The 24,747-nt window shown below is 39.8% G+C and overlaps 1 protein-coding gene across 7 annotated transcripts in view; it reads right to left on the minus strand.

Annotated features, from left to right (window-relative positions):
* Positions 1-49: 49 nt before the first annotated feature.
* Positions 50-24,747, minus strand: part of npnta (nephronectin a) — a 46,160-nt gene continuing 21,462 nt past the window's right edge. For 3 of the 7 annotated variants that reach the window (XM_044190147.1, XM_044190150.1, XM_044190148.1), the window contains 9 exons: positions 18,475-18,594; positions 17,048-17,167; positions 14,533-14,667; positions 13,208-13,330; positions 11,551-11,970; positions 5,147-5,236; positions 3,898-3,996; positions 1,857-2,116; positions 50-1,581 (listed from right to left, as the gene is read on the minus strand). In XM_044190147.1, coding sequence (XP_044046082.1) covers positions 1,471-1,581; positions 1,857-2,116; positions 3,898-3,996; positions 5,147-5,236; positions 11,551-11,970; positions 13,208-13,330; positions 14,533-14,667; positions 17,048-17,167; positions 18,475-18,594 — 1,478 coding nt within the window. In that variant the 3' untranslated portion in view covers positions 50-1,470. Of the gene's footprint in view, positions 1,582-1,856; positions 2,117-3,897; positions 3,997-5,146; positions 5,237-11,550; positions 11,971-13,207; positions 13,331-14,532; positions 14,668-17,047; positions 17,168-18,474; positions 18,595-23,402; positions 23,499-24,747 lie in introns of all 7 variants that reach the window. The other 4 variants (XM_044190145.1, XM_044190146.1, XM_044190149.1 and 1 more) reach the window with 2 other exon arrangements.

The raw sequence follows: 24,747 nt of genomic DNA on the forward strand, positions 1-24,747 counted from the left end.
AAACACTGTGTTGCTGTCAGCTACTACTGTAGGAAAGAAAAATGATTTGTTTCATCAGTCAAATGAATTTTATTTACATACTGGTCTGGATAAATCTGAATTTGGTGAATGCACCCATGCATACAGAAAACCTTAAAATTCCAGCAGATGCCCTTCATTATCACAGCATACAATATGTAACTATGTGCTTTGCAAGTTACAGATAGAGCATTATACCATAACACATAAACATACACATTTTGTGCACTTAAACACAGCCTTGCACTACACAAGGTTTTCATCTGTATACATGTTCTTTAATTAAAAGTTGAAATACCAACCATTTTGAAATCCAATTAATATTTGTGTATGAAATTACATAACGTATAAACCACACAACAAATGGGATTGTAGATCTAGAGTATGTACACACAACTACATTTACAATAATACAATTTGTGAAAGCCTAAAAAGTTGTTGGTACTGTCTTTATAACAAACTGCACTTAATATAACAAAGCACATACATATAATAGAAAGTAACTGTTGATTTGCAAGTGTCCAGAATCATACACTGATTCTGTTTGACACATTTCAAGTATCTGAAAAACATGACCATGGAGCATTTAAACAACTTTAGGAGGCTTCAATAAAAGATCAGGGTAGAAAAGGTGCTAAATTTTTAAACCCTCTTCTACCAAACATATCTTTGAAATACTGTGACAACCCAAAGAAAAGCTGCGCCATTTCAGTCAAAACTGTGCTATAGAAGAGTTGCAATGCCAAAATCTCAGATTAGACCAACAAAAGCAGGGCTAAACTGACTCTCTAGTTGGTTTTATACTTTGGGTCTATATCAGATTTGGAGTCATCTGGATTAGAAAGAAATTATGACAAATACAATTTGTCTTTTATATACTTTAAAAAAAATCTCTAATCCTCAAAGCAATGTAACCATCAACCATCTCTGACATTTTGCTGATCAAAATGCACCTCTGGCCACTTATTTCAACATCAAGCAAATAAAAAGCGATGACTTGTGGTTAAAGGATCAAAGCAAGGCAAAATCATACTCCTAAGTGAAGGAACGATCCTCTCTCCAGGAAGAAATAAAGTGAATGTGGGCCTCTCAGCGATATGGCTGGAAGGCTGCCAGGGCTGTGTTATGTGGAGGACATTTCCATGGTAAGTAGGTACATGCAGGTTTAACAAGGTGATGGAGTGAGAGGGAGGCTGAGAAGACGGGGGTATGCTGCTGAGATCCGCCCATGATATTCGATTCAGTCTTTTTATTCATGGACAGTCAAGAAAGAGAGACCCACTGTTCTGCAGACGCACAATTTTTCAGATATCGTTCACATGATGGCTGGGAGGGGCGGGGAGAGGAGATCAGCGAGAGCCCAGGCAGAGTGAGGGGTTGTCACAACAGAGTCAGTTCTCTTTGAGATGATTTTCCCTCTTGTTTTCTTTCTGCCTTTCTCGGTTCTGTCAGTCAGAGTCTCCTCAGATTGTGCTCCTCTGTGCAGGAGCCTTTCCTCAGGGTGATGTCGTCCACAGCCATCTCACCGCTCCTGCCTCGCCCACGCTCCCCCTTCAGGATCACCTGGTGAACAGCAGCAATGTGCACACTGAGGTACTACCACTGAGGAACAATGACCACATGCTGCTTTATGGTGAAAGAGGACTTGCTGCATTTTTACTTCAAGCGGAGGTCAATCTTAAATTTTACAGATCCACTCTTTTGAAATGCAGACTGATTTATTTTTTATGAACAGGAATACAGACATTTCTCTTCACTACTATCAAAAATGTCTGTAGAAACAATCAAATTCTCACTGTATGAGTGAACTTATTTGACATGTTTATTGTTATACTTACACTTTCCAGGCCTGTGCCCCATAATGTGATTTGGGTGTGTCTCCAGCCATTTCCACCTGTCCGGCCCCAGACTGCTGGACTGTACTGCTTTCCCTTCTTCACAAACACTTGCAGCATTCCCACGTGGTGGCCTGCCAGCTTGTGCCGGAATGACAGACACAGATTGCCGTCGTTCCAGGGAGGGGTGAGTGGGAGGACCAGCCGGGCCCCTCGCCCAGTCCTCTTGTTGCCTACCTCAGGAATGGTGAGGTAACGTCCACCTGGGGAGGCATGTGACGGACGTTACGGTCAATTAATGAAAATAAACTTAATTTTAATTTTTAGCCAAAATGGACAACACTAAATTGTATTTATTGATAACACTGGACTGTATGTTAGAAAACGTGGGTTTAGGAAATGTCCCACCCTGCTGTGAAAATGCTGCACCTTTGTCAGTTGCTCCACACTTGTTGACTCGCCCTATAATGTATTATTGTAGACTTGAAAATCACTTAATAATAATAATATAATAATAATAAAATGTGTATGTGATGTTGCACTATTTTTAGTGAATTGTCCTGAGTCAGTGGAACATTGTTTCTGTTCACAAGTTGCTGTTGAGTTTTTCCAAATGTACTGCAAACTTGTGAATGCAATTTTAGTTTTATGCTTTGAGTAATTCAGCCATTCACCTCATTTTATTTGGGTGGCAGGACAACCAACAACTGAACCTAAACAGGCAGCATGGCCTATTACTGATATATGTAGGTATAAGTAAGAAAATGTGGAGTTTTTTGTAATTTGGGTGAACTGATCCTTTAATGTGTAGGTAGGTCTGTCTGTTTGTCATAGCACACACACACAAAAATTTCATCCTTGACAGTCAAGTGTAGAATTTCTAGAAGAGAAGCTATGAAAAAATAACAATTGACATTTGAAAAAGTCTTAGCCCATTTATGTGTCTTCACTTCAAAATATAGCCAGTTGCTGGTAGCAAATTAATTTGTATTTATTAATTAATGCATTAGTTAGTGGTAGTAGAGCTATATAGTTTTAAAAATTTAAATATGAAAGTGCTTCTGGGTAAAAGCTGATTAATGCTGATATATTTTGCTTATCTAGCAGATCCATGTAGGGCTGGTGTTAACCACAGGGGGTGCAATGTGTATCTGTAGAGGCTTTCTACATAAATTATGAGCCCCCTCCAAATCTGTGCCAATCCTCTAACAGCCATGAGTGTTTGCCAGTGGCTGTCTATCAAAAGAACTTAAAGTAATGAAAAGTAAATAGTTACATGCTTCACAACGCACTGAAGGTGTTGTAAAAGCCGTGTATAGGTGGACACACACATATCCATAAATATGATTATTCAGCTGTTCTGATTAAATATGTTCACTACAGGCTACTGAAAAGTGAAATGTTGCCTCTTAAATGGAATTACTCTAAGTCAGGGCTCAGCTTATGTTTTACTGTAAATCATTTTCCAGGGAACTTAAAGGTCTGGGCCCAAATCTTTATTTTCTCTAATGAGTGAGCACAAACTTGGCTGAAATGAGGCCTCGGTCTGAATGCCTGGAAACACATTAGTAACTGCAAGACTAAGCCAGTTGGCAGAGGAAGCCAGATGTAGTTAGTGTCGCTTAAACAGTGCCAGTACGCTGCACTGTTTAGTCTTCACACCCCATCTACTGAGTCCTCTCAACATAATTCATCACATTTTCTCCTCGTCTGAACCCCAAGAAAAACAGTGTTGTGTTTCCATTTAATGTGAGCCACAGGTATCATTGGCGGGTCGCGTAATCCACTTCTCATTAGCATCGCTTTGTAGAGCAAAGCACTAATCTGCAGGAAAGACAAACTACTTCAAGTAATTTTCATCTTGACCTGTAATTGAGTAGAACAAAACTGAGCTGCTTAGATTGTATGACTCTGTGGGAGTTTGCATATGTGTGCGTCAGTAAAGGAACGCAGCTATTCTCATTTCCACTGACTGCCATAAAATAAACAATTTTCCTTATTAGAGCGTGTGAGTAAGAATAGTTGACCCTTGCCCTTCAATTACCTGATGGATCAGGCGTTGTCTCCCAGTGCAGGTCTCCGTCTTTGTCCCTGATCCAACCACAAAGACCATCATCAAAGGAGCAGCTCAGATACCCCGACTCTGAAGAGATTAAAGCACACTTTTCAGAAAAGTGGAGAATGCACACACATGCAAAAAGGCTTCAGTCTGCTCTCTGTAATGCTTCACAGGAGCTCTTCTGTGTGCCTCTAATGTTACTGGGAGCAAGAGGACTGTTGAAGCTCCTTCTGATGAGCATGATGATACAATAAAAGTGTAAATATTTGTTTTTATGTTGTAATCTCGAGCGAGCTGGTGCATTGAGGAAAATCAAGTGGAAAAGAAGCAGCATAAATCGCAAGTGGAAATGCATTCATCTAAAAAATCCCAAAAATGTGTATGAGTTGCTGGAATTGCTGATATTAGTGTGTGTGTAAGTGATTGAGTGTACTTCTACACATATAGCCTATTGTATGCATACCCTACACCATGATAAAATACTTTATAGTTACAACAGAGAGTCATAACATTCAATGACTGATGATTTATTTCCTTGCGATGATGCCTAACATTAAGGGAACGCAGGCAAAACAGTTGCGGTATCATCCATGCATTGCTGTATAAATTGGTTCAAAGATAAGAATAACATCCATCATTATGTCCCTGAAATAGGGTTTCCACAAAACACTTCTCAGTTCATTTTCTGAGCCAATGAAAACGCCTTCTCTCTTGACACTGCATAGCAAATGATGCACTGTGAACCAAAATAAACACGTAACTAAATCATTAGGCAATTTAATCTGCATACCATTGACATCAATAAATCACAAATATGACAAAAATGCTGTCTCTTCACAAAAATTATTTTCTTATTGTTGTCGTAGGAAGTCTGCATTGGATACTATGGAGCTTAAGAGAAGAGGACTGATGTACTTCCAGATGATCAATTAATCATTCAAGCAATCAAGCAAGCATAATGTGAAAAGTGGAAAAGTCTGGCAGTACATTCAGGGCTGTGAGCCATTATTTAAATGGATACGGCCAGATGTCATGTGTCACCTCCTGGTGAAAGGCCTATCAAAACACATCTGGTCACTATAATATCTTTGCCTCGGCAGCACCACTACAGGAGTTGATTGTCAGTTTCATTTTGCCCATGGCAAATGTGGCTCATCTGTCATCATTTTGATCTCTGCAGTCTGCTATGAGCAGGGCTGTTGCTGATTGTCTCTGTCAAATGTGTTGTGTTTACCTGGGTCGTCCTTGGCTTCATCTGCCGTGTTGCCGAGCTCAATGTCAAAATCGATGCCGAGGACAGTGTTATGGTCGTGGTTCCGAGGGACTGAGGAGAAAGGTGAGAGACGCAGATTTAGATAAAGGATTAACAGGTATTGTATTTGCTCACTGGCATCCCTGCTTGTGGCTATTGTGTGGCTTTGTTTCATTACTCTACAAGAACTCTACAAGGATGAATCGATGTCAAGGTTTAGTGCCTGCATATCCAGAGCTAAGCACATTTAACAGCACTGCACTGATGGCTGATGAGACCAGAATACCTGAGAAAACCTGCAGAAACACCAGAAGTCAAATGTGAATCATAACAAGGAAAAGGGTGATGGTTCATCTGATGCAGTGTCTGGGCGAATTTTGCCGCTACACAACCTAGAGCTACAGTACACACACACACACACATACAGTACACAGCCAGTCCTGAAATAGCCTCTTTCCTTCTCCAATGGGGTCACACTGCCCGAAATACCGTACCATAAGCCAAGCTGTCTTATTAAAGGTCAACTGACAAGTGAAGCATAGAAAGTTGTTTCTTTTACTTTTACAGTGACAAGCCTTGTGTAGCAAAATATGCTTTGGTCCTTTTAATCTATTAGAATGACAATTGCTTTAGTGGTTTAAAATGCCTTTATGAAGAGGTTCTTCATGAATAAAAGTATCAAAAAAAATGTTCATCTCATCTTCTTCATTACCTCTGCCAAGGAGGTTATGTTTTTGGTGTTGTTTGTTTGTTTATCTGTCAGCAGGATTACAGAAAAACTACTGGGCTGATTTTCATGAAACTTGGTGGAAGGGTGTAGCATGGGCTAAGGAAGAACCAATAAAATTTTAGAGCGGCTCCGAATCACGGTCAGATACACAAATCATTTTTCACTTTCGTTAACATTGCGAGATAGGTCAATTGTGAGCTGAGATGATGAGGCTTCAGCTAGGCACAAGCATATTTTAACATACTGTAATTTTAATAGTTTTGGAAATATATCCAGCTATATATAGTGGTTGCGCTTGAAGATTTGCATATCATAGAAGACAGGACTATTGGCCTTGGCGGAGGTCTGCGCGCTCTGAGTGCCCTTCTAGTTTTAGTATGTATTGCATGCCAAAAAGACAAGTTTTTTTTGGGGGGGGAGTTTTTCCTTTTCAGAATCAATGGTCTAAGGATAGAGTGTGCCGTATACAGATTGTAAAGCCCCTTAAGGCAAATTTGTGGTTGGTGATATTGGGCTGTATAAATAAAATTGACTTGATTTGACAAGTCAGTGGAATTTAATGAGGCAAACTATCAATAAAACTATTCCCAGCATCCCAGCAGATTCTTGCTCCTATGCCATGAATAGGCTGTAACCTGCACTTGAACCATCAGTCCCCCAGAGTCCCCAACATGTGCCCCCTCCAGTCAGCCTGAGCACTGAAAGGGCCCATCCCCACATTGGGTCACAACCAACTGGCAGACTGCGATGTAGTCTGACAGTCGAAGGAATCTGAAAGCGGGGAGGTCACACTCACACCAGGCTCTCCAGCAATCCTAGGCATCCAGGTCTCTGTGTGTGCCTGTGTTTGTGTGTGTCTGTGCTTTTAAGGAACAAAGCCCCCCTTGATTTCTTGGGCTCGGTCATAGAGCAGAAACACCAGAAGTCAAATGTGAATCGTATCAAGGAAAAAGGCGATGGTCCATCTGATGCAACGTCTGTGCAAATGTTGCCGCTACACAACCTAGAGATACAGTACATATACACATACACACACATACAGTACTCAGCCAGTCCTGAAATAGCAGATATATAAAGAGTAAATAAGGTAATATGCCAATTAAGGGAGCAGTAATTTGAACTGTGACTACAAGTAAAAAATAGCTGTGTTTGAATATCCTATCTTGACAGGATAGGAGCATTGTATAATTACTCAAATTCCGACAAAGAAACGGTGTAGTTTTATATGTTATATTTTTTTTCCTCGCTGCCATTTTGTATGTTATAGGGTCAGTTTAATCAAAGTACAAAACATGTAAACAAATAAACAAACAGTGAGATTTCTAACCAAAGTTAGGTGATCATTCTCTGTAGGTATGTCACATTGTCTGTATATAAAGTTATAAAGACACATCCAAATGACATAAAAAGAGATTTCATACAATGGAGGTGAATGGAATTTCAGTTGTGCTACTCAAACCATTGGAAATGTAGATATGAAAAACTCAACAACCAGTCTTTCCAGAAACAGTCTAACTTTGTATGATCCACAGACCTCACTGTCAGCAGTTTTCATGTGACTTTTTCTTCAGTAGAAAGTAGTTCAATTGAAAACTTTTTACAGCAAGGTCAGTAGATTATCCAGAGTAACTGGGACACTGTTTCTGCAAAGACAAATAACAAATGAAATTATAAATACAGCATACTTCTACTTTTTTATTTTTTCAGATGCAGTGGAACTGACTTTCCCTTTGTTGACATGATGTTAAATCATGATATTCACATTACTGTTTGTGGGTGAAAACCTTGAATCTCCAAATGCCAACTTGTATAGAGCTTAGGAAAACAGCCTTGTTTAAAACTTAATGTAAATGCATTTGTGACACAATAGAGATGATGTTGAAAGGGTTTTATTAGCCTCAGAGGTTTGAAGGTTTTCTCATCCTATATAGGAGCATGTACTCCTTTAAAGAGAAAAGTTTGGGGAAATATGCGTATTCGCTTACTTACTTACTTGAGAGTTAGATAATAAGATTGATGCCACTCTCTTAAGTATGGAGCTAGAGCCAGGAGGCAATTAGCTTAGCTTAGCATAAAGACTGGAAGCAGGGGGAAACTAGCACTGACACTGCAAGTGATGGGTGGAAGGACAAGTTGTTGTTTGCCAATAAATAGTTACAGCAAGTAACTCCTAGTAACTTTTTACATTTCTGTTTCTGTATGGATTAAACACATGATGCTAATAAGTGAGCTTTACGTGTGTTGGTGGGTGTGTTTTTGAACTTCGGGGAGAGCCAGGCTAACCCTTTCCCTGCTTCTTTATACTAAGCTTTATGCTAAGCTAAGCTACTCACCTCCTAGCTCCAGATTCATACTTGACACACGATACGAGAGTGGCATCAATCTTCTCATCTAATTCTTGGCAGAACATTGAATTAGTGCATTTCCCAAAACACTGAAGAATTTCTTTAACTACTCCTGAACTGAAAATAAGAAAAGGTTGGAGGTACAAGGTTTTCACGGGACACAGACTAAACTACACAGCTCTGAAAATTGCTCTGACTACAATACACACCTGCACATGAGGCACAGCTGAGGTGTTCTTCATGCCATGAGGTTCTTATTCAAATGATTCCTATTTCTGTCTAATTATTTTAATAATCACTCAGTGCTGTCTCTCTTCCCTCCCTCTCTTATCTTATTCAAACCATCTTCAGGAAGCTCTGATTTCTAGAACTGCTCTGCTGTAGTGCGAGCTATTAGATTGATGTCTCCCCCAAGCAGTGTAGACAGGTTTTAATGTAATCTTCTCCTCCTTCTTTCCTTTTTCTAATTATGTGATGCCATCTGGCATGATGAGTACTAGCCTGTACTTTGCTGTTGCATCTCACCAGATATTTCTATGTCAAAAGAGCTTAATGGTAGGTTTGAGTTTGCTGTGCCTACAAGTGAGCATGGCAGCAAAAAATAAGCAGGGAGATACTTCTATATATGTTCATTTTTTAGAGCAATTTTTACTGTTGTTGCATCTGGACTAAACATTCCAGTAAGTCTCACCTCCTGCTGCTTTTTTTCTCCATATGGCTGTGTATCATAATGTGCAAATTTACTGAAACTACACATTTGAGTAGGTTCTGGTTGATCTGTGTGTTGTATGTCGCGAGAACTTGGAGGATATACAAAGTTACATTTGAGCAATGCAAAACATTAAAAGGATAAAGCTGGCATTATTCTAGTTTTTTTGTTAATATCAACAAATCCCATGAAAATTCCAAAATCCAACAATCAGGTACTTAACAGTGATGAGGGAGGTGCAGCCAGAAAACAATAGGCCTGATTATTGATTACTGGGCCATCATGGAAACAATTAGGTCAGTTTCAGGTGAAACTAGGCAGGGTAATCAGCAGATACTCAGGTAGACTCCTTCCTGAGGGCAGGGCTTATGTAACACAGAGTAGCTTAAATTTCTGAGTTCCCGGTCCATTTTTCACAATTGAGAATGACTTCCGGATGGGAGCCGAAACGTCTTGATTCTGAAAACAGTGTCCAGATGACTAAGACTGAAAATCAACAATGTGTTCCAACTTCCCTATCTTGTTTGTGCCTCTCAATCCTTTAAAGTTCACTTATTCTTACTAGAAGAAGTTCCTAAAGCAGTTGGGCACTTTAGTTTTTAGCAAAGGTTACTCAAATAGTGTTTTTGTTGGGGATTAATGTGGATTAATATGCATTTGGCACTTGAGTGAGTATTTATGGCATGAACATGTATGTATGTGCATTTGACTTAAAATAAACTGGTCTTTTCATGGGATTTGTTGACAATCAAAAAAATATAGCCTTATCCTTTAAATACTGTAATAAAAAGTGTTCAAATCATTTATTAGATCAACTGACTTTGGCCCTGAGCTGAATGTTTCAGGCTTAACAAGTCACATGTCACAGGGATTATCTCATTAAGAAACAATTCACCGTTATGAAAAAGTGCATGCATTTAACACTGAGAAGAAAGCAGCAGATGATTGCAGTGATTACCTTCTTTGTTAAAGCAAAAAGAAACAATCTCAACCACCTCTTATTGCTACAGTAATTAAAATTAAATTCTATTATTTGGTTTTGATCGAGAATGTCAAACTCAAACAAAGACTGATGATGCATTTTGAATGTAATTGGTGTCAAAGATACATGCTTGGCAGAGAGCGCTGTGTGACGTGGATAAACAACTATCTGGCAGAGCACCAGTTTGTGTTTGATGAAGCCAAAATGATAAATACCTTGAGAGGAAAATATTCTTACTTTGACACTTAGCACCCTACTGCAATTAATAAGACTAATTTGTCATCTTGTAAAAATGGGCATTCTTTTTTCTCAATCTGTGTATCATACTGTAATATGAGGGTGGATATAGCTTGATTTGCATATTTATCACCTTGAATTCTCATATATGAGAGGATTAAGTATTACAGCAAGAAAACTACTTGTAAGCATTAATGCACAGCGCTCTCATTGGCATATATTGAATCTGATACTGACAGTGACCTTTGATTTCAACCATTTTCACCAGTTTACATTGAAAACAATCTTCAAATTACTTGCCAGATGTTTCATATTAAATCTGTCATGTGGTTAGCTGGCAGATAAACTGTTTACACATGGGAACTGACTGCCAACTGCTCAGATAAGTTACATGCACATATTCATGTGTTTGAATACAAAATTAATATGATAATACACATCATCTGTCAGGTAAACACCACTTCTGATTACCCAGAATGTGACATGTTTCATAACAAACACAATATTTCAGGATTCAGATGAAGAAATATGCAAATTTGCTCCAATTTGGTTAGCCGACCTGTCAGGGAACTGATGAAGATGAATTGTGAAGTGAAATAAGTGCTAAAGTTTGTGACCCAAAAGTAAACAAAAGGTTCACCTAACTATCAAACTTCAAAACACACAGATTAGAACCACCTAATACCACAAGTTATTATGTTTTCTGAGCTGCTAAAGCTGCTCTAATATTTTATATGAGCAATGTGTGTTTCTGAGTGTCCCTCAGCTATATGGAGCATTTTAGTGTGTTTCAGCTCATTGTTTTGGTTTCATGGCACAGCTTTCCTGTTTTGGTTTACTCTCAGCAACTAGCTTGTAAACACAGAGGAGCATTTAGGAGCCAGTTATTTCCCTCAGGATTTGGTAGAGACCAAAACAGAGTTAAAAAAAAGAGTGAATATGGGACTTATTTTAATCAGGTGGCCAGAAACACAACTCCAAATAAATGCTAATGTTGCTCCACATCTCCTGGATATGTAAATAGGCAACTGTTTGCTAACAGGTTAACCATGCCAGCTTTATGAGTGATAATATGCCAATGTCAATGTTGTTGTTTATGTACCGCCCTGAAGTGGCCAAAAATAAATTAATACAGCTTTAAAGGCTTGCTTACATTATTAAATTTTGAGTCCAAAAACAGAATGTGTGATCAGTTAAAAAAAGACGCAAAATGCTGAATTCCCATCTATAAATCATACCATTCAAATATGTTTGTGAATAACCTTAGATTTAGATGGTCAAGAACTTGTGTGTATATTTAAAAAGGTGTGAAAGGTACAAAAAAACATGCAAGAATGAAAGTCAGCTATGTAAAAATAGCACAGAATAAAATAAAAAGCTTACTGTGGACATCCCCTCTCTGTTTGGTGACCTCCTTCTGGATGGTGTTGTCTACTGGTGTGACCGGTGGCAGGGGCGGGGGAAGTCTGGTGGGAGCCACTGGCCTTGGTGGGATGTAGGGCTTGTGTGTGGGGACCAGTGGCTTCCTGGTTGGGACAAAGGGCTTCCGGGTGGGAACTGCCGGCTTGCCTGGAGGTGGGGTGACCTTCTTTGGAGGCAGAGGTGCTTTGGTCATTATTGTGGTTGTTGTAGTCGTGAAGGCGGTTGTTGATTTGGGAATAATGGGGAAGATTCTCCTTTGAGTCACTTGTGGGCGGATGGTGGTGGTGGTGGTCCTCTTCTGATCCATGTCGGGGATGCGGTTGTGATGATTTGGAGGCAGTTTGCCCGGTCTCGGGGGGTCAATAACCACCTTAGGAATGGCTGAAATAATAAGAGAATTCAAATGGAGCACTGAAATATGAGCACGTAAGAGTTAATGAGGCATAGAATTGCAGACTAACTGCAATGATTAGCCTGACTTTTGCAGAGGATTGTTTTCTTTCATCTACTGAGACTTCTCCTGATATCTATTAACTAAATGTTAACATCCTAAAACAAATTGGATGTCTCAAATCTCAAACTTGCAAGAGAGGCCCATAAAATCAGTCATTTTAGGGCTCTTTGTAAGACAATTGTGGACATATTTTCCCCACATTCAGTGAATTTCTGCTTTTGTGAAATTAATATTGCTTTCTGACTGTGGCCCTTTATCTGTTCATGTGCTCGTCCTGATTAGTAATTCTTTGTGTGCTCATAGCCAGAGGCCTTGCAGCATCAGGCTAAAGCTGCTCTGTGTGTGTGGAATGATCTCCACAGTCAAACAGGCTGCTGTGCCCCGGAGATCACCCTCGCTCTGCTGATGTCATCAAAGTTACACCTCCTTTTCCTTTGTTCCTCCACACATTCTTCACGTCAGGAGCAGAGACAGAGATTGGGGGGTTGGTGTGATGTGGTGGTGGTGGGGGCTTCATGAGGGCTTCATGAGTGAGGAATGAGAGTGGACAAAGGCAAGTGGTTTGAACTCAGTTATTGCCTTCTCAGGTTGCAGGCAGCTTTGATATGTGATACACAAATAGGATATTGACTCCCAGAGCACTTGTGGCTCACACCCCTTGGGCAGGCGACAGGGTGAAGTATTTGTAGCGCACTACGCAAGGAAGCATCCTCTCTGCTCTATGGACTGTTACACCAGTTGTGTCTGTTAGATGATTAAATAACTGTGGAGAATAAATGGCTTCTTGTCCACTGAGCTGCTGTAAAAACTGCAGACGCACAGACTAATGAACTAGTGTGTGTCAGCAAGCAAAATGAAACAAACTACCAGAAAAGATTGGATGATGACTCCTCTTTTTGGTTGATTAAAATGGCCAGATGTCAAAAATGGAGTCAAGGCTCACTCTGGGCACGTGATAAGGGAGCAGGGTGATTTAAGTAATGACTGACAGCCATTACAAAGAAAGGAATTTTAGTCCTGGCTCTGTGCTTGTAGGGCTATTCCTCCCTCTCTCTTGCTTCCCTACCTTTTTAAAAAACATGGGCAAAGAAAACAAAAATGTGAGGCCCTGTTCCTCTTTGAAAAAGTGAGCATCGAGGCCAGGGTCTTGTTCTAAATTCTTACGTTTGCAGTCGTGGCCCATTCCCCTGTAGCCGTCTTTGCATTTGCACTTGTATGAGCCTGGCGTGTTGTAGCAGGTGGCAAAGCTGCTGCAGTGGCTCTGACCTAAAGAGCACTCATCTACATCTGAAAGATAATGGAAACATAAAAACATTCAGCTGCCGGGTGCAAGTGTAAAAAGTTTCAGACATAACAGCAGAATATCAAAGGCTAATTGCTTCACATCCACTTCAAGGAGGGCTCAAAGTTTATGTTATATGTACTATTAGTGAAAGCATTGAAGTGAGTAACAGTGAACGCCAGAGCAAAACCATAAAGAGAGTTGTTTGGTAAAAATCTTCCCTGATATAGAGCTGCAAGGTCTTTGAAGCATTTTAGGAGCAACTGCCAAACTAACTATCACTGCTCAACCCTTTTTTTTGGAACGCCTAAAAAATGAATTAATGAAAAAATAAAGATTGAAGATGGTGTATTTTCCAGATGCTGCTAAGATTCGATGTAAACATGTGGATTCGTATAGAATATTGAGAACAATTTTTAGATGGCAGGTATTCATAAGTATGGTGTATTTAGCTGAAGTTCACTGCTTGGGCAAAATTTCACAACATGAAACAGAACCAGCAGTTTGAATTAGTTTTGCAGTGGCTTGGTGACAGTTTATTAATCTGAAGTATTCTGAAGTGGTTTCAGTTCCTCTTTTATTACCTATTTTCTTTGTTTACTACTTCAACTACGGAGTACTGTGTAAATGTGACAGAATGGAATCAGTAATCTTACTTCATGATACAGCCTCAACTGACTTTTTTATCTATTTTGATTTTAAAGACATTTTCAGTGTCCTAACCAGTGCTATATTTGAATGTGATACAGTAGGATCAACTTCTTAAAAAGTATAATATATTATATTATATAATATAGTATTATAGTATTATAGTATTAATATAGTATTATAAATACTAGTTCCACATTAAAAAATTAAAAATCTTTCCTTGCTGAACTGTAGTCAAGGGACAGTAAGAAAAAGATGGAATTTTGTACTAAAGACTAATTTAAAAAAACTAATTTTGGAAGATAAGCACTTGATTTGTCTAATTCAGACTGCTGAAGCCTCATATTACCTATTACTTACTATATGTAAGTAATTGTAACCCTAACCTTTAATGTGCATTTTGTTTGTGTGTGTGCTATCTTTTCAACTTGCTCCCTCTGTTTCTGATGTAAAAACAACACCTGCATCACTCAAAATAAATTGGTTATAAGTTAAAACATCTCAGCACATCTATGACTCGTGTAAGTTTTATCAGTAAAAGTCTCACTGCAGACAGCACCTGTGCATTGGTATTTCCCATTGATGTATTGCAGGTCAAAGCCTTCGTGGCACTTGCAGATGTAGCTACCAAAGGTGTTGATGCATTTCCTGAACCTGGGACACACTGCTATCCCTGCTGCACACTCATCCACATCTGCAAGGAAACACATTGGGAGAAGGTTATTACACAGAAGAAAATATTAAAATTAAAACATAATGTATTCATCATTTTTCACTAAAATTTTCTTTTAGACTTGGTCATATACAGTATATAACACATTCAAAATAACATATTGCAATGACAAACTTCAAGGTTTAAAAAGGCATTTTAATCCAAAACTAAACAAACATTTCTATTCATACCAGAAGACTTTTTCACCTTCCCTGGTTAGTATTCATTTATGAACAAAGAACATTATGTATTCTGTTCAGTGAGCAGAATACAATGCACACTACCTTGTTTCATTATTTAAAGACCTGTTCTAAGTGTCTCTGTTGATCACCTTTGCAGGCATGTGGCCATTAATATTTAGACACAGAGAGGCTCAAAGCATTTGCCTTAAAATCATTTATCATTTATTTGCTGCATAATGCAGCTGAGAAACTGTGGTGCTACAAGGACTGTTGTTTAAAGGGACCTTAAAAACACAGAGACACCTGGATCAGCTAGGAAAACAAGCAAGTGAAGTAAGTGGGTAGAGCTCTCTCAGACCATAACAACTACTGTTGAGGTTCTCATCAGCAAGGCACTTAATTCCAAACTGCTCTAGTGGAGCTGCTTAATGGCCAACAGTTGCACAGACTGCATCTGAATTATTTAGCTACTGACAGTGCAGTGGTGAATTATTATGCTTTACATAATACAAACATACACACATTTATACAGTCACTGTGTCTTTATACAAAATATAAAATTGCTTACAAATGCCTGCTTTTATGACTGTTTACATCTGGCTTTGAAGACAGCTCTTACTTTTCTTCCAAATTAGCAAATCTTTAAGCATTAGATTTAAACTCATACTCAGTCACAGTTACATATATGCCAGCCAATATTAAGCTTTACAACTGGGTTTTACTTGACAACTCGTCTGATACATTAAGCAATTTCTATGAGAGGCAGAATTGTAATATGAAGCTGTCTCATGCCGAACTTCTGCAACAATGCAAAAACATCAGTACACTTTGCCATTAATCAGAGGGTTTTGTGGCAGTTCTGTCACAGTGCAAGAACAAGTCTATACTTCCTTCTAGTGGATCATCAGACATCTCTCTTAAGGGATTTCTGCTCTAATCCATATTAAGTACACAAATAGCAGGTGCACAGTCTTATTAAAAATCTATTAGATATTTAAAACAGACTAAATTTCACAACAAATCATAAATCCACATCTGGCCCTATATATGTCAAACTGCTAAAAGTTACATTTTGGACTTAAGTGAAAGATAAAAGTAAACATTCTTCACTTTTACTCCTAGTTGCAAAGAATAGAAGCCAAAAATGAAATGTTACCGAACCTTTACACTTTGCTGTAAGTAGGAATAAGTTGCTTGATAAAAAGTCTTATTCTTCACCCTCAGTCAAGTACTTTCTTACTCCTAAGCTGGATCTTTAGAGCATTCTTAAGCATAATTCTTGGAAGCTTGATAAAAATAGGCCAAGGTCACTTTTAAAGCTACAACAAATATGTGTTGACACATTCAATTTCACAGCATCATAATGATTAAAAACAGCTCCCCATCTATGCAAACTCCCCCATCTAAGGCTCTGGTTCCTAGAAGGAATCACCTCCATAAATATGATTAGAAACTCTCCATAAAACATCAGCCTCCCGAGGGATGCGGAAACATTCCATTAAACTATCGTAACACCTGTGGCAGGCAACCTTTCCTTCCCCTCCTCCATCATTTTTCATGATTGATGTCTGTCCTGTTTTAGAAATCCGCCCCCCATTAGCCAGCCTGCAGTTAAGTGGGGCTGTAAGACAGCAGCAGGAACAGTCCAGTCTGGAACAGCCTGTATTTAAACCTGACACAGGTTAACTGCCTCAACTGGCCCCTTCATCTGTTAGTTACCCATCTGAGGAGTTGTGCCACTTAATAAAAGCAGGAGGGGAGGATAGGAGGAGGGTAGGGGGGTGGGCTTCCCCTGATCACATTTCTGCTGTATAAGCTGTAGGAAGCAAGTGGAAATAGTCACCATTTTGGTTGACAAGGACTGTTAAATTGCTGAGGTCCTTGATCAAAGCAAAAAAGACGTATTGGTAAATATTTTGGATGAATTTCAGCTTTGCTTGCAAAGAGGTTTTGTCTGAGTTCCCAAATTGCATTTTCACTGCCAAGTTTTCTTTCTTGCTCTGCCAAAACAGTTGCATTTGATTATCACTCAGCAAATTTAAAGGCTGAAAAGAACCCATTAAAAAAAAGAAATAAAACATTCTTGTTTGTGATGCTTTACATCAGTTGCGCATGGAAGGGAGTGGTAACATAAGGCTCAATTTCCAGGCCTGTGACGATATATAAAGACTGGGACGTACCAACACAGGTTCTTCCATCCGGAGCCAGCTGTAGCCCTGGCGACGGACACTGACATCGGACCTCTCCTTTCAGCACCTCGCAGCCGTACTGGCAGTTGGCCATGCCACAAGTGCGAGCATCTGATGGACACAAGAGAAACACAACATATATTAACACATGCTGGTGCCCCCTTCTCACTTTCTTTCCTTCTCACATCCATACTCATACTTTATCCTTATCCTCCAGCCAGTGTGTAAGACCAAGGCCACTCGCCTGCCTTTTCTGATATTAGCCGAGCTGACCCTGGGGTGCAGACAACAGAACAGCACACACTCTGCCGTTATTAGATTCCTGTGCTGCACAGTCACTGTGTGCTCACACCTTAGCCCACACAATTCTTCCTCACCCACTTTCATCCTTTCCTACACCTAAAGACTCATAATCCATCTCCACCGTATCGAAGCGCTAGTGTGCAGCACCTCTGTTGTTGAGCCGTGCTGGGGCAGATCAAGACCCTCCAAAACAATAATATAATGGAACGGATTTTGTTCAGCCTCTCTCAATAACGTCGGACCCTAAAAAGGAAATTAAAAGTGAGGCTCATGCTGCTGCTGCTACTTCAGCTGCCGCAGGCACCCTGGAGTACAGTTTGATGACTAAGGCAGGCCAGGCTGATTAAATGCTACAGTGATCTATTGATCAAAGCAGTAGCAGGGGAGAAAAGAGCGGCAAGGTGTTTAACACTATCATGCTATCATCACACAACAACACCTAGAATAGTTTGAGATTGCATCAAGTGTTGAGCAATTCAGACTTTAAAGGGGGGAAAATGAATTTTCATCTGATAAAAAAAGAACTAATTAAAATGAGGTACCGGGAGTCACGCCATCCTCGAGTGGAAACGTGAGGTGAAAATAGTTATCAGGTGGGAAACAGAATTTACAGGGAGACATGTACAGGCATCAACTCCTATTCTGTGAAATACCTCAGGGCAACCAATAAGAACTGCACAGTCACTTGAGGGTCTAAAGATTGTGTTTCTTTCAAATTTTTCATTTTAGCCCTCTTAGGGTTCTTCACAGGGGTTCTTCAGACTGTAGAGCTGCTATAATGAAGCAGATCAACACAGGGCTTTAATCAAAATAGTCTATCAAAGGATTGTGGGGATGCTGTCAGAGGTACTCACACAAGTGGGAAAATGTATTTTATAATAGAGAGCATATGTCATCAGCATTGCCTTGCGCAGGCATTCAGATGAATACATTTGTAGTGGAGTGAAAAACGGCTTCACAGTAGCACATCCAGGCTACAAAGCAGAAGCGAGGTTATGAAAAAAACAGATGAGGGAGAGAATAGATCAGGAATGAAAATATCATTTCAGACAACAATACAAACAGTGTGTACAATCACAGAGACATGTGTGTGTGTTTGTGAGAGACAGACTCACTTCCACAGGTCCCGTCAGGCATCAGCATGTAGCCGTTGAGGCAGTAGCACTTGTAACTCCCATATGTGTTCATGCACCTGTGTTTACAAGGCCTTGGCTTCAGCCCACACTCATTCAGGTCTGCAGATAGAGAGAGACGGCATAAGTGGACTAGAGGACAGATACAGAGAGAGCGAGAGACCCTCCTACAATTAGTGAAATTGTGAAATTAGTCAGAGGGCAAAGGTGAAGAGGTCAATCATGTCAAACCTCACCCATCCATTTATGTTTGGGTTTAAGGTGTCTGTCTGTCTGTGTGTGCGTTAATGTGTGTGTTTTTGAAGGGGTGGGGGTGCCTTCGAGGAAGTGAAGTGTTGCCATGTTCTGACAAGCCTGCAACTTCCCTCTTTGATGATTTAACAGGAAGCCAGTGTCAACTGTCAACCTGCCCATTACCTGCAAGTGATAAAAGATGATTTTATACCCTCTGACTCACCACAACTTCATTTGGCTGTAGCTGCAAAATCCAGCACTATTTCATAGATAATTTCAATGTTTTTATGCAGGCATAAAAGTAGAGAAATCTCACCCACAACAGCCCATGAAAATCTTATTAGAAAATGATGCTGTCTGACTTCGGAGCAGGGAGGGCTCCTGGGAGAAAGGAATATGCCCTCAGCTCAACACCTGTCAAATGCTTATGCAAATTAAAGTCATTATCCCCTTCTTACAGCAGACATTTTGACTAGTCAAACACAGGTGTAACTAATAACATTAATCATGTCTGCATTCCATTTATGTATTTCAGTCGCAGGGCCCTGGTGTTGTGTATGCTGCCTCACGGGAATGACATACTGACACTCCTGAATGGATGGAGTATTAATGTTATAAGTTACACCTGTGTACTTCCTGCTATGACAAGTCAAAGTGTCTTCCATGTGAAGGGCTTATAGTGGTTAAATTAAATAAATATATTTATGTTCATTTCTTCTTACTGTAGATTCCACTGAAATCTTATTTTAAGGAATGTAACTAAAGTAAGGTGACATCCACAGCACTGTAGCAAACCAACCAGTAAGAGCTTGATTTCTCTGTATGGCAGATATTTGGACATGTCATAGCATTAAATGCACAACATTAATTAGTAACTAATAAGATTAATTATGCTCCAGGTACAGGGCCTTAGTATTGTGCATGCTGGAACACTGGCATACCTAAATGGAACAGAGCCATCATTAATGTTATAAATTACACCTGTGCTTTTTCTGTAATGACAAGTCCAAATGTCCACTGTAAGAGAGGTCCATTGGGCCTGGTATTGTGCATGGTGGCATACTGGGACATCTAAATAAAACAAAGCTATTATTAATGGAACATTGCAGAAGGGAAAGAAGTCATTTTATAGTCACGTGTTCTCTTTACAGTCCAATTATCATGTCCACGACCATCCCGTTCATTTAAGTGGTCCATACAGTATAGTCTGGTTGGAGATAATTTATTATGCCTTCTAATGTAACTCCCTCCACCTTCCTAGTATCTTCCAATATTACCATTAGGTGTGTTTTCTCTCAAATATCACATATTGTATATCTCAGGTTCTACTGGGGGGCTGTGAGCTCAGGGACAGTCTGTTCAAGCTTTCTCAAAATTTGCTCCAGAGCATCACATGAGCAGAGTTGTAACGCCAAACTAAAATGCATGTCATGTTGAAATAATTGGTTAAAACTTGACATGAGTGTCCTGACTGAAATGTTACTAGTTATACCTGTGCTTTTCCTACTAGGACAAAGTCAAAATGTTTGATGTGAAAAAGACCAATGCATTCTAGATGCACACACGTTCTTACTATAATATTGATCATGCTGCCAGTAGTTGTGGTGGAAAGTCACTAATTACTCTCATTACTGTAATTGAGAATCTTTGTTGTATATTTGAGTACACTCAATAATTTATTTAAGTAGATTCTTGATTCTCTCTGCACTCATACTTTGAGAAAGAGAGGCATTATAGAGTAGCCTGGAGTTGTGCTGTTCTGACAAAGAGAGGAATATTTTTTTCATTTCAGTTTGCATCAAATGTATTTTTCCTCCTAAAGCAGATTAAGTTTTCTCATAAAGAAATTAGTGTCACTACTCTTGCAGATCATTACTAATTTGAAGAGGGACTGGATGGTGAGGCGTGTTCATACTGAACTGGTTATGGTTACCAGATCACCATCTTCATGGCCCCAGCTCTTGCTCACAGCCATTTTCAGAAGAACATCTCTTGAGTAGGTTTCAAAATGTACAGTATTCTTACTCTTCTTACTTTTACTAATACTTGGGAAAAGTAACAGTTCTTCTACTTTAGCATATTCTAGCAATCTTCCCAACTGCAGTGTTGGGTAATTGTCATGGAATCAGTGGCTCTGAGGGTAAAACATTACTTTTACAACCTGTAAAACACACGTTAAGCCAAATATCATTGTAGTGATTCACCAAGAAACAATTGACGTTGCTCAGATCTCAGACAAAATCATACTGTAGCTGTGCTAGTTGTTAGTTATAATTCCTTTAACGTGAAAGTTGCCATATCATTGAGCTTAATTTTGCTGGATGTTTGAAATATTCTTTCAGATTAAATCAAGGCTGAGATAATGAATGGCTGAAAGAATTTATGGCCACCCTTGGCTTTGTTTCAGTACCATTAGTATAGAAAGGTACGAAGACTACAGGTATTGATGGGAGTAAATATTTCACTTGGCAAAAATTACACATATTTCTTCTAAATGTGCGGTCCCTTGGGAGTACCAGGCCCAAAGGACACTGGCTCCAAGAATTATAAATAACTGAAACTATGAATATCACCTCCTGTTTCTGGGATATAGTAGAACTATCACAAATATATTTCATCTCACTGTACAGCACATGAGGGGTCATTTTCATCTTGGCCGGCCGCATTGTAAATGGTGCCGTATTTAGCTCCGTGGACATATGCAGGGTGCATTCTTTGAGTGCCACATACCTCTTACATTTAACAGATACCATAGATTAATTTGGATGAATGACGGAGCAGATGCCCAGTTTGTATATCCACAGACCACACCTTCTATTAATGGTAGCTTCTGGCCACTAAAGCCATGTTGGCTTTAGCGGCCAGAGTGAATAGACGTGACTGGAATTTGAACTCACCATTTGCTTGTTGAATCCTACCATGTGCCACAAGGCTTTAAGTCATGTTCCATAACTATAAATTCTTCTGGATATAAAGGGGTCGGTTTGTGAATGCAGTTGTTACACGAGGGCCACTATAATAAAACATTTATAGAGTTACTTTCACTGAAGAAGAGTAAGGGTAACAAGGAGCAGACATTTAGAGTGTTATAAAACATCACAATTGATTTATTCTATTAAATGTGGACATGTGTGTCAAGCAACCTATTTGATTAATGGTAGTGTTTAATATTATGATCTAATTGTATCAGCAGATATAGAAATCACTTAATGAATATATAGGGCCAAATTTTCCTGAAACATTGTGCAAGTCCAAATGCAAACTTGGGATCTGTGTGTTCGCCTCTTCAAGCTAAAACCACATCATTTTCTGTTTGTATTTGTGCTTGCAAAATGAGGTTCTCTAAGCAGGTGGAAACGCAGGTGGAATGTCATGCCAAAAGGAATACTGAAGTTGCACTGCACACACATAACCAGGGCTGCTGTGTTTTTTAAAGCATTTTTAAAAGCCTGTTACATTCTTTGTGGACTGATATTAATGCTTCTTATTTCTTTATCAAAATAAACTAAGTCAAAAAGATTTGACCTGTCCTTGTCAGACAGAAGACTTAGCTCTGTTCACACCTGCACACACAAAAGCATGCACACACACACACACACGCACAAACACACAATCACATCCTCGTTCTTCACTTTTTTAATTAGTGGTGTCAACCCTGTTTTCCTCCCTGGTTTTCACAGTAAACAACTGGCATTCTCATTACTGCGATTACAGAAAACCATAGCAACACTGTCCATTGTCAGCGTGGCAGGGAAACAGGTCTCCACTTGCCCGTTGCACTGAAAAACAGCTTAAAAATGTAAATAAGGGATTATTGAAATGGTCACATTATCAGAGAGAGGCAGCTCCATGAGCATCAGCACATGCCAGACACAAGACACAGCCAGGGCCTCCTATGTGTAGAAAAAAACACGGAAAGATGGAGAGAAGACACTAAAGACAAGACTGAGAGAGGACACAGAGGGAGGGGAAAAAAGAGATAACAGACAGACATGGCCACCAACTGACAGTTCGACACGGCCCCAGGACTGCAGAAACCTGTGCGATAGCAGAGGTGGAGAGACGCTCTGGGGTGTTCACTGTACTGTAAATTAACTGCTAAGACGCATCTGAAGTGATGCAAAGTGGAGTGATTTATTGGGTCAGCCCCATCGAGGTATGCAACGCTACATTCCCGACACGCCTCTATCACTGACAGAGAGATTAGCAGCGGGCTCTTTCTTGGGGATATGCTTGTCTCTAAAGAAGATAACACTTGGCTAGAACTTAAGACCTTGTTCTAGCAGCGATGGGGGAGTCATGAGTGCTGAGTCCATGTCGATGATGGTTTTAAAGGGAAGGAGGAGCTCTTTGTTCCAGGTGCTCAAAAAACTGGAGAGGAAAATGAGAGATAAGAAGGGGGCAGAGCAATATGGCAAAATCATGATGGCTCTTTGGTACTGAGAAACTTGGAGTGAAAGAAAGAGAGGCAGATGTAGAGTGGTAAAGACTGTGACATGCTTGGCATTCATGCTGGCATTTCTACTGAAAAGCTGCACTTGGGTGGTGTCTCTTCTGCCAGGGGAGGACAGGAAGCAGAAAGAAAATAGTTGAGAGTGACATTCACTCCTCCTCAGTCCGCACAGTGCAGCACCATGCATGTTGCTGAGATGGGGAGGTCGATCGATGAATCTCACCCTCCATCACTACTCTCGCTGGCTGATGGTCCACAGGAAGAAAGATAGGGAGGTGACTGGCCCACACTGGTGGGGTTAAATAGTCCAGCTCTTCTTCTTTAGATCAAAGAAAATGGGTTAGAGGGCATGGGGGGAGTGGGAGGAAAGGAGTTTGATTGAAGATAAAAGTTGTGAAGGGTGGAAAAAGAGTAAGAAGGACAGACACACACACAGAGAGAGAGAGAGAGAGAGAGAGAGAGAGAGATGTAGTGAAAATGAAAAGCACCAACCAATGGATTAGAACACCTCTGACCACACCACATTCCTGGAAAGTAAAGAGGAACATTATGCAGCAAAGAGGATTACACTTGTGGGAATTGGACATGAGCTGGGTATCAGAAAAAAATTCTAGGGCACAAGGGAGAAACAGTGAAAGTGTTTTTACGTCCCTTCTGCTCCTGCCCTCTTTTCTCTTCTGCATTCCTTTTTTTGTCAGAGAGAATTACAGTATCTCACGGATTCAGTGGATCCCTTGTAAATTTGTATCTGGAGGTTCAAAGGTAGACAGGAGTTACCATTTAAAGAGACAAATTATTGCTTGACTAAAAACACATCAGCCTCTAGAATTTCAGCCCCTCCCCTCTCTGTCCTTCCACCCTGCAACCTTTCCTCCGGGAGTATGCTACCAACAGCTATTGTCAAGTGACAGGAAGATAATACAGCTACTTCTAACTGTTTTGCACACTTCAAATCATTCAAGCTTTTCCCTATTGAGGGATGCGGTAACTTAAACTGAGATGTTATGCAAGCCTACTGAATTCTTGCTAACTCTTACTAACATTTGTTGCAGGCCTTATCTGCAAACAGGCACCATGGATGGGTATTGGTATAAGACATTTTAGTAGCCAAGAACAATAATTCCCTGAGAGAATCATCTAACTAGTGCAGCACTGTCTAATAAGAGTTTGACTTTCTTCTGATACAAACGTATGTAGGCATGCAACAATATAAACGCTGTGCAAAATAGGTGTTGCTCAACTTTATCTTTTTTGAGGCCGTAGTTGGTGGTGGTGCTGCACTCAACTGCCTTATATTTAAAGGTGTTTAAAATATTGCCAATTCACATTTACATGTATATGCTGGACAGTAAATTTTTAAATTGTTTGGACAAAAGCTAAACTTGAATAATATCACATGAAAATGGAAGACAGAGCAGCTTTACTGGAAGATGAGACTTTAGTATCATACCACAAATCTCCCCCAGAGACAAATTCTGCATGATTATCTGATGGGATCTGAGATTGATACCCATGGGACTTAAGAAATGTGACTTTCTGGTCTGTAGCCATGCGACACCTTCCTGACA

The sequence above is a fragment of the Siniperca chuatsi genome, linkage group LG3, assembly GCF_020085105.1.
Source record: "Siniperca chuatsi isolate FFG_IHB_CAS linkage group LG3, ASM2008510v1, whole genome shotgun sequence".
NCBI lineage: Eukaryota > Metazoa > Chordata > Actinopteri > Centrarchiformes > Sinipercidae > Siniperca > Siniperca chuatsi.